This window comes from Leptopilina boulardi, unplaced genomic scaffold (assembly GCF_019393585.1).
Source record: "Leptopilina boulardi isolate dan_hultmark-lab unplaced genomic scaffold, ZJU_Lbou_2.1 LbouV2_372, whole genome shotgun sequence".
Classification (NCBI taxonomy): Eukaryota; Metazoa; Arthropoda; class Insecta; order Hymenoptera; family Figitidae; genus Leptopilina; species Leptopilina boulardi.
The window spans coordinates 1,979,685-1,993,575 of NW_026137943.1; the positions used below are offsets into that span (position 1 = coordinate 1,979,685).

The window sequence follows — 13,891 nt, forward strand, 5'->3', positions numbered from 1 at the left end:
AATTTTTTTTTTAATTTTGCAAAATTTTTAAATACAAAACTACTAATCTTTTTTTAAACTTTTTTTCTGTTTCAGATGCAGCAGTATGATGATATAATTAAAAAAAAAATTAGTTGATCGTCAATATTAAAAGTTATTTTTATGAAAATAAATCGTAATCGAATTTTCGTTGAAAAAAAAAAATCTATTGAACGAAATTACAAAAAAGTATTAATAATTTATTTTTTTAATTTTGTAAAATTAACAATTTTTTTAAAATTATTTTTACTATTATAAAAATGCTACAATTTTTCTCTTTTTTTTTGATTTTGGATATAATATTTAATAAAAAAAAATTAGTTAATCGTCAATATTAAAAGGTATTTTTATGAAAATAAATCGTAATCGAATGACAAAATAATCTATTGAATGAAATTACAAAAAAGTATTAATAATTTATTTTTTTAATTTCGTAAAATTAACAATTTTTTAAAAATTATTTTTACTATTATAAAAATGCTAGAATTTTTTTTTTTGATTTTGGATATAATATTTAATAAAAAAAAATTAGTTGATCGTCAATATTAAAAGTTATTTTTATGAAAATAAATCGTAATTGAATTTTCGTTGAAAAAAAAATCTATTGAATGAAATTACAAAATACAGGAAATTCAATCACCCCATTAGCTCACATTTTCGCGAACTATATGTCCAATTTGTAAAATATGGAGTCATGCGCATTAATTTAACCCCCTTTAGTTTGGAGAAATCCCATAAATATTTTGGGAACCACATGAACTGACCACTGAGTCCACACTGTCGACGATTGTATAGATATCGTATATATATATATATATAAAAGAGAATGTATCTATTCTCAACTTGTATTATAGAAAAGGAAGTCAGATTCACATTAAGGATGTAGGAGTTATTTATCTTCGCGAACGTTATACGCCCCTAGGGATTGTGAATATCGACCCCCTTCCTTATATTGTCAATGTAGGGAGACGACAGATTACCACCTAAGTGCTTGAATGACCGGCATAAAGCTTGTCTCTTAAGTGGTCACTTAATTTTTTTATCTTCAAATCTTAATCTATATAAGATTTTCTTAAAATAATTGTTTGTTTTATTTAAAAGAATTAGATATAAATTTTCAAAATTTTCGAAATAATAGGAAATTAATATAAATTATTTTTTAGAGGTTTTTTTTTCTTACATATATATATCAGATTATGATATAAGAATAATGACGCGACAAATACTTTATGTTCACAAAGAATAGCGATTAATAATAATTAAATTCAAATTTCATCTTCTACTCTCAAGTCACCCCTTTCAGTGGAGCAAAAACATCGTTGATCTATGTTCACCCTGAGGATTGTAAATATTCCAAGCATCTTCATCCGCACACTTATTGTTCAATATAAGTGAACTGTGACGATTCGACATTACTGACTTCCTCTCTCTCTCTCTCTGACGACAAGCTTTATTTTTTTTTTGTTTCAAAGCATTGTCACATAAAATATTGTATAACGAATGAAAAACAAATTTTGCAAATCATTCTTATCATCAAATATGAAAAAAAAATTTGCTAATACATGGTATTATTTAAGAGAAAAATATTCTTATTTTTAGAGGTTATAGAAGCATTTTTTCTCTTAAAATGAAATTATTTATATATGAGTAAATTTAGTGAGAGAAAAAATAAATTTTCTACACCACAAGTTAAATCAAAATAAATCCATGACGAAATTTGATTCTCATATAAAAGGAAACAATTTTTCAAAGTAAAATGCACCCCCCCCCCTTGTAAGTATAGATAAAAGTTTCAATTGCCTCATGTCCGCAGAGGCAGAAGGGCGTTTAATCAATTGAATCGATACCCGTTGATTCGATCAACCAAATTACTCGTAGAATTACATTGCCCACATATATATACATGTATATGTGTGTCTGATAATTTAGATTCATTTTTATGTATTAGAGCCGATATATATAAATTTCCTCTGTACATAAAGTATTAAAGTGATCTGTAATTTGGGTGCGCGACGATATACAGAAACGATAAAATATATTTTGATTTGTCATAGTATACCAGAATATTTATGTATAAGTCGCACTATCGATGATTGGATACGCTCCGAATCGTGTATGATGAATGTGCATTGAAACCGATACAATTTGCAATAAACTTGGGGTTGTGAAATCTCCCCCTTTTAACATTTTTCCCATGAATATTATTTTTCAATGGAAATTTAAAAAAAAAAAATTATTATTTATTAAAAAAATTAATAATTTTGAGACAGATAAATAATATATACATATATGACATAAATCCGTCTTGTTATTTTCCCTGTATTTATTTTTTCCTTCAATAACTAAAAAAGCAATCCCTTAAAAAAGTATATATTGTAATTTCCCTCAGACTTTTATAAAACCCCCTGTTTTTACAGTGAAGTGCTGATAATTTTTTTGCTTAAATTGTTATTTCAAAAGAAATCATCCCTTTAAATATTGTTATGACACTTGAAATCCATTTAGTTATAAAAATATAACGTATATATATATATGAATGTCAAAAGAATCATTTATTTTTTTCTATACTCTTTTTTATTTCTAAACATTTTTATTGAGGTATAAAAAAAAAATTAACATTTCAATTTATTTAAGTAAAAGCTAATTTTTTTAAAAAAATATTTTAATATACGATTTCCATTAATTCATAGAAAAGCATCGAACGATCCGCGGGCAATTTTAATAACTCATGAGGCGATATCATAACGCGCGCCCAGTCGTTCTGCATCGCTCGTAAAACACTTTACAACTTTGCTAGTAAAAAAAAAAAAAATAATAATAATAAAAAACTTTTTAACAATCACTTGACTGAAGATCAATAAAATGGCAAAATTTCTATTGGACCAAAATAAACCAATAGAAATTTTCTTACACAATAGGGATGAATTTCGCTGGATTCTGCGCGAATCTAGTGGAAATTCTCATTGGTTGCATTCATGCCAAAGTGGGTTGGATATACATTTCATCAAGATTGTACAAGAAGAATCGCGATGGACGATTCACCAAGTAACACACCCCCCCAAAAAAAAAAAACATTTATGTTGAGACAAAAAAAATAAAATAAAATAAAAATCGTCGAGGCAATAATTTTTGTTTGCCATGGCGGAAAAAGAAAAATCAAAATCGGGCTTTAGATTTGAGTATTTTTCAAAAATTTCACGCAATAAAAGTCCGAACAATATTTTTGTGAAAATAATGTGATTTACTAACATTTTTGTTTTCATAATAATATAGAATAAAGAAAAAGGGAAAAATATTATCCTAAAATATATGAAAATCCACTCTCTTAATTTGAATCAGTGAAATTTCACTGGTGAAATATAGCTAGAAATCGGTTACTGAATCATTTAGTGAAATTTTCACTGAAAATCAGTCATATATCACTGATTTCCAGTGAAAATTTCACTAAATGAATCAGTCAATCTGTATTATCGGTAATGGGTAAAACAGATTGACTGATTCATTTTTATTTATTTGAATTTTTTTCGAATTTTTTCATTTTCCAGGAAAACATTCAATTTCAAAAAATGGAATAAAATTGATTATTCTTAGTCTACTGCAATTTAGGTTCAATTGGTAGGTTTTTTTGAAGGTTATTACGTGTTGTTTTAAGGTAAAAAAAAATAGAGACATGCTGATTAATTTTATTTGAATTTTTTTCGAATTTTTTCATTTTCCAGGAAAACATTCTATTCAAAAAAATTGAATAAAATTGATTATTCTTAGTCTACTGCAAGTTACGTTCAATTAGTAGGTTTTTTTGAAGGTTATTACGTGTTGTTTTAAGGTAAAAAAAAATAGAGATATGCTGATTAATTTTATTTGAATTTTTTTCGAATTTTTTCATTTTCCAGGAAAACATTCTATTTCAAAAAATGGAATAAAATTGATTATTCTTAGTCTACTGCAATTTAGGTTCAATTGGTAGGTTTTTTTGAAGGTTATTACGTGTTGTTTTAAGGTAAAAAAAAATAGAGACATGCTGATTAATTTTATTTGAATTTTTTTCGAATTTTTTCATTTTCCAGGAAAACATTCTATTCAAAAAAATTGAATAAAATTGATTATTCTTAGTCTACTGCAAGTTACGTTCAATTAGTAGGTTTTTTTGAAGGTTATTACGTGTTGTTTTAAGGTAAAAAAAAATAGAGATATGCTGATTAATTTTATTTGAATTTTTTTCGAATTTTTTCATTTTCCAGGAAAACATTCTATTTCAAAAAATGGAATAAAATTGATTATTCTTAGTCTACTGCAATTTAGGTTCAATTGGTAGGTTTTTTTGAAGGTTATTACGTGTTGTTTTAAGGTAAAAAAAAATAGAGACATGCTGATTAATTTTATTTGAATTTTTTTCGAATTTTTTCATTTTCCAGGAAAACATTCTATTCAAAAAAATTGAATAAAATTGATTATTCTTAGTCTACTGCAATTTAGGTTCAATTAGTAGGTTTTTTTGAAGGTTATTACGTGTTGTTTTAAGGTAAAAAAAAATAGAGACATGCTGATTAATTTTATTTGAATTTTTTTCGAATTTTTTCATTTTCCAGGAAAACATTCTATTCAAAAAAATTGAATAAAATTGATTATTCTTAGTCTACTGCAAGTTACGTTCAATTAGTAGGTTTTTTTGAAGGTTATTACGTGTTGTTTTAAGGTAAAAAAAAATAGAGATATGCTGATTAATTTTATTTGAATTTTTTCGAATTTTTTCATTTTCCAGGAAAACATTCTATTCAAAAAAATTGAATAAAATTGATTATTCTTAGTCTACTGCAATTTAGGTTCAATTAGTAGGTTTTTTTGAAGGTTATTACGTGTTGTTTTAAGGTAAAAAAAAATAGAGACATGCTGATTAATTTTATTTGAATTTTTTTCGAATTTTTTCATTTTCCAGGAAAACATTCTATTTCAAAAAATGGAATAAAATTGATTATTCTTAGTCTACTGCAATTTAGGTTTAATTGGTAGGTTTTTTTGAAGGTTATTACGTGTTGTTTTAAGGTAAAAAAAAATAGAGACATGCTGATTAATTTTATTTGAATTTTTTTCGAATTTTTTCATTTTCCAGGAAAACATTCTATTCAAAAAAATTGAATAAAATTGATTATTCTTAGTCTACTGCAATTTAGGTTCAATTAGTAGGTTTTTTTGAAGGTTATTCCGTGTTGTTTTAAGGTAAAAAAAAATAGAGACATGCTGATTAATTTTATTTGAATTTTTTTCGAATTTTTTCATTTTCCAGGAAAACATTCTATTTCAAAAAATGGAATAAAATTGATTATTCTTAGTCTACTGCAATTTAGGTTTAATTGGTAGGTTTTTTTGAAGGTTATTACGTGTTGTTTTAAGGTAAAAAAAAATAGAGACATGCTGATTAATTTTATTTGAATTTTTTTCGAATTTTTTCATTTTCCAGGAAAACATTCAATTTCAAAAAATGGAATAAAATTGATTATTCTTAGTCTACTGCAATTTAGGTTCAATTGGTAGGTTTTTTTGAAGGTTATTACGTGTTGTTTTAAGGTAAAAAAAAATAGAGACATGCTGATTAATTTTATTTGAATTTTTTTCGAATTTTTTCATTTTCCAGGAAAACATTCTATTTCAAAAAATGGAATAAAATTGATTATTCTTAGTCTACTGCAATTTAGGTTTAATTGGTAGGTTTTTTTGAAGGTTATTACGTGTTGTTTTAAGGTAAAAAAAAATAGAGACATGCTGATTAATTTTATTTGAATTTTTTTCGAATTTTTTCATTTTCCAGGAAAACATTCTATTCAAAAAAATTGAATAAAATTGATTATTCTTAGTCTACTGCAATTTAGGTTCAATTAGTAGGTTTTTTTGAAGGTTATTACGTGTTGTTTTAAGGTAAAAAAAATAGAGACATGCTGATTAATTTTATTTGAATTTTTTTCGAATTTTTTCATTTTCCAGGAAAACATTCTATTCAAAAAAATTGAATAAAATTGATTATTCTTAGTCTACTGCAATTTAGGTTCAATTAGTAGGTTTTTTTGAAGGTTATTACGTGTTGTTTTAAGGTAAAAAAAATAGAGACATGCTGATTAATTTTATTTGAATTTTTTTCGAATTTTTTCATTTTCCAGGAAAACATTCTATTCAAAAAAATGGAATAAAATTGATTATTCTTAGTCTACTGCAATTTAGGTTTAATTGGTAGGTTTTTTTGAAGGTTATTACGTGTTGTTTTAAGGTAAAAAAAAATAGAGACATGCTGATTAATTTTATTTGAATTTTTTTCGAATTTTTTCATTTTCCAGGAAAACATTCTATTCAAAAAAATTGAATAAAATTGATTATTCTTAGTCTACTGCAATTTAGGTTCAATTAGTAGGTTTTTTTGAAGGTTATTACGTGTTGTTTTAAGGTAAAAAAAATAGAGACATGCTGATTAATTTTATTTGAATTTTTTTCGAATTTTTTCATTTTCCAGGAAAACATTCTATTCAAAAAAATTGAATAAAATTGATTATTCTTAGTCTACTGCAATTTAGGTTCAATTAGTAGGTTTTTTTGAAGGTTATTACGTGTTGTTTTAAGGTAAAAAAAATAGAGACATGCTGATTAATTTTATTTGAATTTTTTTCGAATTTTTTCATTTTCCAGGAAAACATTCTATTCAAAAAAATGGAATAAAATTGATTATTCTTAGTCTACTGCAATTTAGGTTCAATTGGTAGGTTTTTTTGAAGGTTATTACGTGTTGTTTTAAGGTAAAAAAAAATAGAGACATGCTGATTAATTTTATTTGAATTTTTTAAGAATTTTTTCATTTTCCAGGAAAACATTCTATTCTAAAAAATGGAATAAATTTCATTATTCTTAGTTTATTGCAATTTAGGTTCAATTGGTAGGTTTTTTTGAAGGTAATACGTGTTGATTGAAGGTAAAAAAATAATAGAGACATGCTGATTAATTTTATTTGAATTTTTTAAGAATTTTTGCATTTTCCAGGAAAACATTCTATTCTAAAAAATGGAATAAAATTGATTATTCTTAGTCTACTGCAATTTAGGTTCAATTGGTAGGTTTTTTTGAAGGTTATTACGTGTTGTTTTAAGGTAAAAAAATAATAGAGACATGCTGATTAATTTTTTATGAATTTGTTTTTTCATTTTCGATGATAACATTCTATCTAAAATTTCATTTTTAACAAAATTGTATATTGCAGAAATAATAGCATTTTTGATTTCAATGTTCCCTGTTGAAAATTCCTATGTGAGAACACATATGGGATCCCATCCAGGATCTCTTGTGAGTTCTTATGTGGGTTCCCATACAGGTTCACACATAAGATCCTGTATGAAAAGGTTCCTGGGATGAACTTGCGTGAGATCAAGCGCACGATCTTATGTCTCTGTAAAAGCAATAACACAGGATCCCATGAGGTTTCCTGTGTAGGTTCCTATATGAACAACACGATAAATAGGAACACACATGGGATCTTATCCGAGATCTTGTATGAGTTCTTACATAGGTTCTCACATATAAGAAGATTAATAGCATATATATGAAAGCATTCTATAAAATCTTATTAAGCTGCTATTAATCTTCTTATATGTGAGAACCTATGTAAGAACTCATACAAGATCTCGGATAAGATCCCATGTGTGTTCCTATTTATCGTGTTGTTCATATAGGAACCTACACAGGAAACCTCATGGGATCCTGTGTTATTGCTTTTACAGAGACATAAGATCGTGCGCTTGATCTCACGCAAGTTCATCCCAGGAACCTTTTCATACAGGATCCTATGTGTGAACCTGTACGGGAACCCACATAAGAACTCACAAGAGATCCTGGATGGGATCCCATATGTGTTCTCACATAGGAATTTTCAACAGGGTTGCCAATATTACTGAAATTTTAGGTGCTGTGGGGGTAATTATTAATCATTATTATTATTATTATTATTTATTATTATTGTTAAATATTATTATTATAATTATTATTATAATTATTATTATAATTATTATTATTAACTATTAAATAATAAATATTAATAATTTAGTACACAATTGTGGATCTAATAAATTAAATAAATAAAATTGACAATATTAATGAAAGTGTAACTAATTTAATAAAAGGATTATTAATCTATTCAATGTGCGATGCTTTTCATTCGTATTTTTGGTCCATTTAACGTTGATTATGATGATACATATATACTGGGATAGTCACTCGGAGTCAAGTACTTTGCTTCATAAATCTCAATTTTGACCCTAACTTTACTCTCGACGACTAGAGAGATTCGGTCGGTTAATTTATATTCGATTCAAATCCCTGGAAACAGAAATGCATTCAATAAATTTACAAATCTTCCATTAGTGTTGAATAATTCACATAAAAATTCACTTTTTCAATATACATATATATATATATGAAAACAAAAATAAGAATTTATCTTAGTTTTAACTATTTGAAAAAAAGTATATATTATAAAAATTTAATTTCTATATTATTAATTTCTTTAATTAATTAAGTAATTTTATTGAGTTGAGGATTTTTTAAAACTATTTTTGCGAGGACATTGTATTCATTTTTGTTAAAAATGAACTAATAGACCGTAGCGCCACCTACGAGGTTCATATTTGAATCAAGGTTTTTTTTAATGTATCCATTGGTCCCATCTCTTGTGATCTCTTCCTTTAGGCCATCGAGAGCAATCATTATTCTTTTTCTCTGATCAGGTAAGAAGCGACTTTTTATTCATTTCAATTTTAATAAATAATATTTTATTTAATATAATAATAATCCAATATTGATGAAGAATTTTTGTTTGAACGTTTATCTCTTATATATACAAAAATGGCTGACATGAAGAAAAAAAATCCAACAATTTGATCCAATTAAGTTTATTTCTTATTTAATAATAACTTTTACAGATTTTCTATATAAACTCTTATAAATGCAATGAGGTTGATGGGGAGGGGGGATGATTTGTAAAATTATTGGTTTGTTTACATCTTACGATTTATATATTATAAATCGTTAATATATATATATATAATAAATTCTTTACAAAATACAACGAAGACGCGACACACGCGAGAAAATTTATAATAACATTCTCTCGCTTTTCTTTCTCTCACATGCATGAATCAATGAAGAAACACAAATTTAATTTAACAATTCCTAGTAAATTTATACATTTTTGCAAAATCCTTGAAAAAAAATTTTTTTTTTAATAGCAAACGAATTTTCAAAGATTTGCAAATATTCACGATATGAATAATTACAATATGCATTTTTATATTTTTCTTTTAGTGATAAATATACATATAATGAAGGAAAAATAAAAAAAAAATTCACTCGAGAATTGAAAATTCGAGTATAGGAGTAAAAAAATATAGCGCACTTTTCAAAAAACTCTTATAGTCACACTGATTTCTTGATAGATTGTGTATATATATATAGCAAATATAAAAAGTTATTTTCTTGTGCTCAATATTCTATTTCACTTTTTCTTACCTTATTTTTGTTTTACAATAATGGAATTTTTCACATAATGAAATTCAAATTATCAAAATTATTGCCAACTTTTTTTTTTTTTTTAAAATAAACAGACATCTCTTTTTATTTTTCGTTTTGTTCTAAGTTGATGAATGAGTTGTTCATTAATATTCCAGTTGACTATTGTGGAAGATGAACTCACTTCTTCATGAAATGTGATCTGAGTCTGGAAAATAATGAGCCACTAATTTTCTTTCTTTTCTTTTTTTTTCTCTTTCTTTTTTTTGTTTTTGATTCGTACAAGAGTATAAGATGACAATAATTTTTTAATTATATTATACAAATAAATTCACTTTTTTTTTTTCGTACTTGCATTTGAAACTCTCTCCCTGACTTGAATTTTCCTAATGAATAAATTATCCCTAGTAAAACTTCTTCGCTTGTGCTTCTTTATTGTCTCTAAAAGAGAAAATAAAAATAGAAAAAAAGAAAAATTAAAATAAATGATAAAAAAAAAAATTTCTAAAAAAGAATAAACTTACTTGTATAAACTATATGCTAAAAGAAGAGCCATTTGTATTGAAATAAATAATAAAAACATCGTTGTTGTCAAGCAATTTTGTGTAGGACAACTGCCTGTATCAATTTTAATATTTTGTTTGTCACGTTTTAATTCATTTAGTCCATCGCGCATCTCAGAAATGAGTGAATGATAGTCATAGCCCATTGGTTGGACCTGAAATTAATTTTTTTTTTTTTAAATTATATTTATGGATTACTTTGGGATTTAATTTATTTCAATAATTTACCTGAGCAGTTGGAGCACGCGCTTGATGATTCATAATACCATCAGCCTTTGAATTAATTTCGCTCATAATTGATTTAATTTCGCGAACTGCATTTATAATTAAATTTTGATTATTTAATACAGTATCGACTTCTTGTCTTCGAATTGTGTCTATAAAAGGAGCAGGTTGAACATGTTGTCCAGGTTGTCCACCAGGAGTTTGAACACCTGTAAAACAAGTTGTAAATTCAGATGATCATTGTCATGAACATTTTGCTTCCTCTTTACGATCAGCAAAAAAAAAAAAAAAATTTCCTTCCTCATGGAGAAAGCATTAACATTGATAAATAAGCCTACAGAATTTTTACCAAAATCCATTAAAACACAGAAAATTAAAAGGCATTAAAATAAGCTGCAACGCTTATTATTTTAATCCAATTTTGCTTATTTTAATCCATTTTGGTATTAAAATAAGCAAAATTGGATTAAAATAATAAGCGTTGAAGCTTATTTTAATGCCTTTTAATTTTCTGTGAACCTGTTAAAGTTATCGTGTTCACAAAAAAGGGGTCTACACATAGGTACATCCGAACAATTGATTAGGATCTCATATAACATGTTTCTATATAGAGAAAAATTTGTTTTCGCCATTTTGAAAATTTTTATAAACGAAAGGACTACAAGGCTTCTTGGATTTTATTAGATTAAAAAATAATTTTTACCTCCGTATTGTATTTGCGAAATCAAACTCATTGATCTCTCCTGTATACCAACAATTTCATGTAAAGTTTTTCTAATTTCGCGTATTTGACCTGATGTTTCACTTTGAACAGCGAAAATTTGACGTAATTCTCTTGTAGTCTCTGCCTCGTACCATTCCTCTTCATCTGCTTTTATCTCATCAGGATGCTCTCTAAAACCATTTTTTTTTTTAATAAAAAATTATTTCCCTATTTTTCTATTTTAATAATATACTTTTTATATTCCTCTTTTTGTTGATCCATTTTTTTCTGATACTCCTGATATTCTTGATTTATTTTTGCGCTATCCTCATTTGAAACCTGATGCATTGTTTGTGGCATTTGTCCAGGTGGATGAAGTGACGTTGTTAAAAAATGAAATACATCATGATCATCCGCCAATCCACCTGTAAATAATTTTTTAATTTTTAATTTCTATATTAGAAAAATAGTATAAATTCTCAAAATATATTCTCAATATACCAGTGGCTGCAGAAACACCAAAATATCCAAATTGTGGTAGGAAAATATTTTCTTGCCGAAAACATATTTCATAATCTTGTTCATTATTCGTCATACCATTGTGAAATAGGACCTTAAAAATTAAAATTATTTTAATTTCAAAACAAAAAGTAATAATAATAATTAAAATTATTATAATATATCTACCGTTAAAGTATTTTTGTAATATTCAATCTTTGCTTTTGTTGGGAATGGTTTATTACGAAAATCACGCAAACAACCACCTGTGAGTTGACCAACTCCATCACTGAAAATTAAAAAAAAAAATTAATTTAATAATTAATAATTAATAATTATTAAATTAATAAAATTGAATTGCAGATGAAACTTTTCATCGAACTTACTTGCTGTGATCAAAAGTTTTTGTCCCATCATTTATAACACCCATAATATATGGATTATTATGTTTATTATCATTGTCAAAGGAATCAAAGAAAATACCAAGACCTGTCCATTGATCGGAACTACCAAAAACTGTGCCATTATATTGTCCTTTTGAAGTTGTATACCAAAATGCCAAACCATCAGCTCCAACTCTTCCACGACCAGTTACACGAAATACAAGATCCACTTCCCACCATTCGAAATTTGTCGGTTTTTTCGTCCATATTGCACCTAATTTTTAGAAAATTATGCAATTAGTGGAGAAAAAATTAAAATATATTTTAATACAAAAATTTTTTTGATAAAAAAATCTTTTTACAAAAAGATAAACATATATATACCTTTTTGACTTCTCAATGATGGCGCAACTCTGACGCTGTCTGAACTAGCGATTGCATCTGTAAATAAAATTTAATTTGATTAAAGGTCAAACATATAATAAAAAACAGTATCCATTATCAACACAAAAATTTTTTTTTTTTCAAAAGTATATATATTTAAAAAATGAAAGTTTTTCGATTAATAATAAATTGAAAATTAAATACAATCGATTTATAATGGCGGCAATATATTTCGATTAATCGATATTAATATACAAAATTGCCGCAAAAATAATAATAAATAATAATAACAAAACAATTAGTTTGAATATTTAATTCAGATAATCATTTAATTTAATATAACTGTAGGAAATAGTTTTAGTCAATCAACTTGTGATTATGAAAAAAAGTATACATGACCTCAAAATATTGCCTACGTCAACATAAATTCCTCATATTCTTTATTCAAATACCCCATGTGAAATACAATTTTTTCCATTTATATTATCATTATTTTAATTGTTTTTTTCTTTATTTATGATTATTAATTTTTAAAACAAACATTCTATTATTAAAAGAAAAGAAAAATATTAAAAGAAAAGAGAAATAATAAAAGAAAAAAAATCATCAGTAAAGAAACAGAAAAAAAAAATTCCAATAAAATTATACAAAAAAGAAAATAAAAATTCCAAGTCATTTTAATTTATAAAATAATTTTTTAATTGTCAAAAGCCGGAAAATAACATACGGTACTTTGCGTGAAAGTTCAATCAGTAAAACAGAAATCTAATTTAATAGGTAAAAAAAAAAATAAAATTATAACCGGTAAAGAAAATTAAAGATCTAGAGAAAAGAGTGTTTTAAATTATATAATTTTATATAAATTAAATAATTTATGATTGGTAAAAATTTTTTTTTGGGAAACATATTGAAAAATTATAATATGGTTAAGATTTGTGTTCACACTTACTTCCACCATATTCCCAGAATGGTACACTTCCATCTTTTTGTGCAAGATACGTTGGTTTAAATGAATATTTATATTCAAATCGACGATGTATTTGATCGGCTAAAATTTCAGAAAATACGAAAAATAAGAGAAAAATCACGAACCACCTTACTTCAGCAGCCATCGTCATTTCTATATTCAACACATATACACACTATAAAGTAATATTGTATTTATATATGAAAGCCTTGAAATCCCACGTTGAACTCTAGTGATTGGTTAAAATTTCTTAATCTTACATTTGATAGGTTCAATTTTCGAATGACGTGTCAATATGTCCGCCATTTTTCATAAGGTTATAAAATTTTTCAAAGAAATTTGTTAAATTCATTTTAAATATCTTAGTAATTTTAAGAAAAATTTATTCAATTGTTAAATTGAATCATTAATTTTTAATTAATAACATTTTTTAATAATATTTCTGTCAAAATTAAACTCAACTTTATGTTTATGTATGTTGAATATTAAATTTCGCGCCATTTTCTCTTCCACGTCGATAAGAAATAAAAATATTTCTTCTTTTTAAAAATATATTTTGATTTTTAAAATTATTAATGTTTATTTTAATGAATTTTTCATATTTTTCTATATG

At 25.5% G+C, this 13,891-nt stretch overlaps 1 protein-coding gene across 2 annotated transcripts; it reads right to left on the bottom strand.

Moving 5' to 3' along the window:
* Window positions 1–8,923: 8,923 nt before the first annotated feature.
* On the bottom strand, window positions 8,924–13,467 carry LOC127287661 (protein ERGIC-53). Of its 2 annotated transcripts, XR_007843901.1 has the most exons (11): window positions 13,261–13,467; window positions 12,312–12,368; window positions 11,931–12,201; window positions 11,734–11,833; window positions 11,548–11,659; window positions 11,300–11,471; window positions 11,047–11,237; window positions 10,347–10,552; window positions 10,080–10,273; window positions 9,907–9,996; window positions 8,924–9,763 (listed from the first exon to the last, which is right to left on the bottom strand). XR_007843901.1 is itself a non-coding variant. In XM_051314717.1 (10 exons), exons 1-10 carry the CDS (start codon window positions 13,427–13,429, stop codon window positions 9,960–9,962), a joined length of 1,509 nt encoding a protein of 502 aa, XP_051170674.1. In that variant the 5' UTR covers window positions 13,430–13,467; the 3' UTR covers window positions 8,924–9,959. The 2 variants fall into 2 exon arrangements, 1 of the variants encoding a protein (XP_051170674.1); XM_051314717.1 differs by having other exon boundaries at window positions 8,924–9,996.
* Window positions 13,468–13,891: the final 424 nt, after the last annotated feature.

What these genes read in the sequence shown, in the direction of transcription:
- LOC127287661 (XM_051314717.1), bottom strand. Translation starts at nt 13,429, where the DNA reads ATGACGATGGCTGCTGAAGTAAGGTGGTTCGTGATTTTTCTCTTATTT. An exon ending in ATTCTGGGAATATGGTGGAA is followed by an intron (nt 12,369 to 13,260) that starts GTAAGTGTGAAC and finishes TTTTATTTACAG; the next exon opens with ATGCAATCGCTAGTTCAGAC. An exon ending in ATTACAAAAATACTTTAACG is followed by an intron (nt 11,660 to 11,733) that starts GTAGATATATTA and finishes TTAATTTTTAAG; the next exon opens with GTCCTATTTCACAATGGTAT.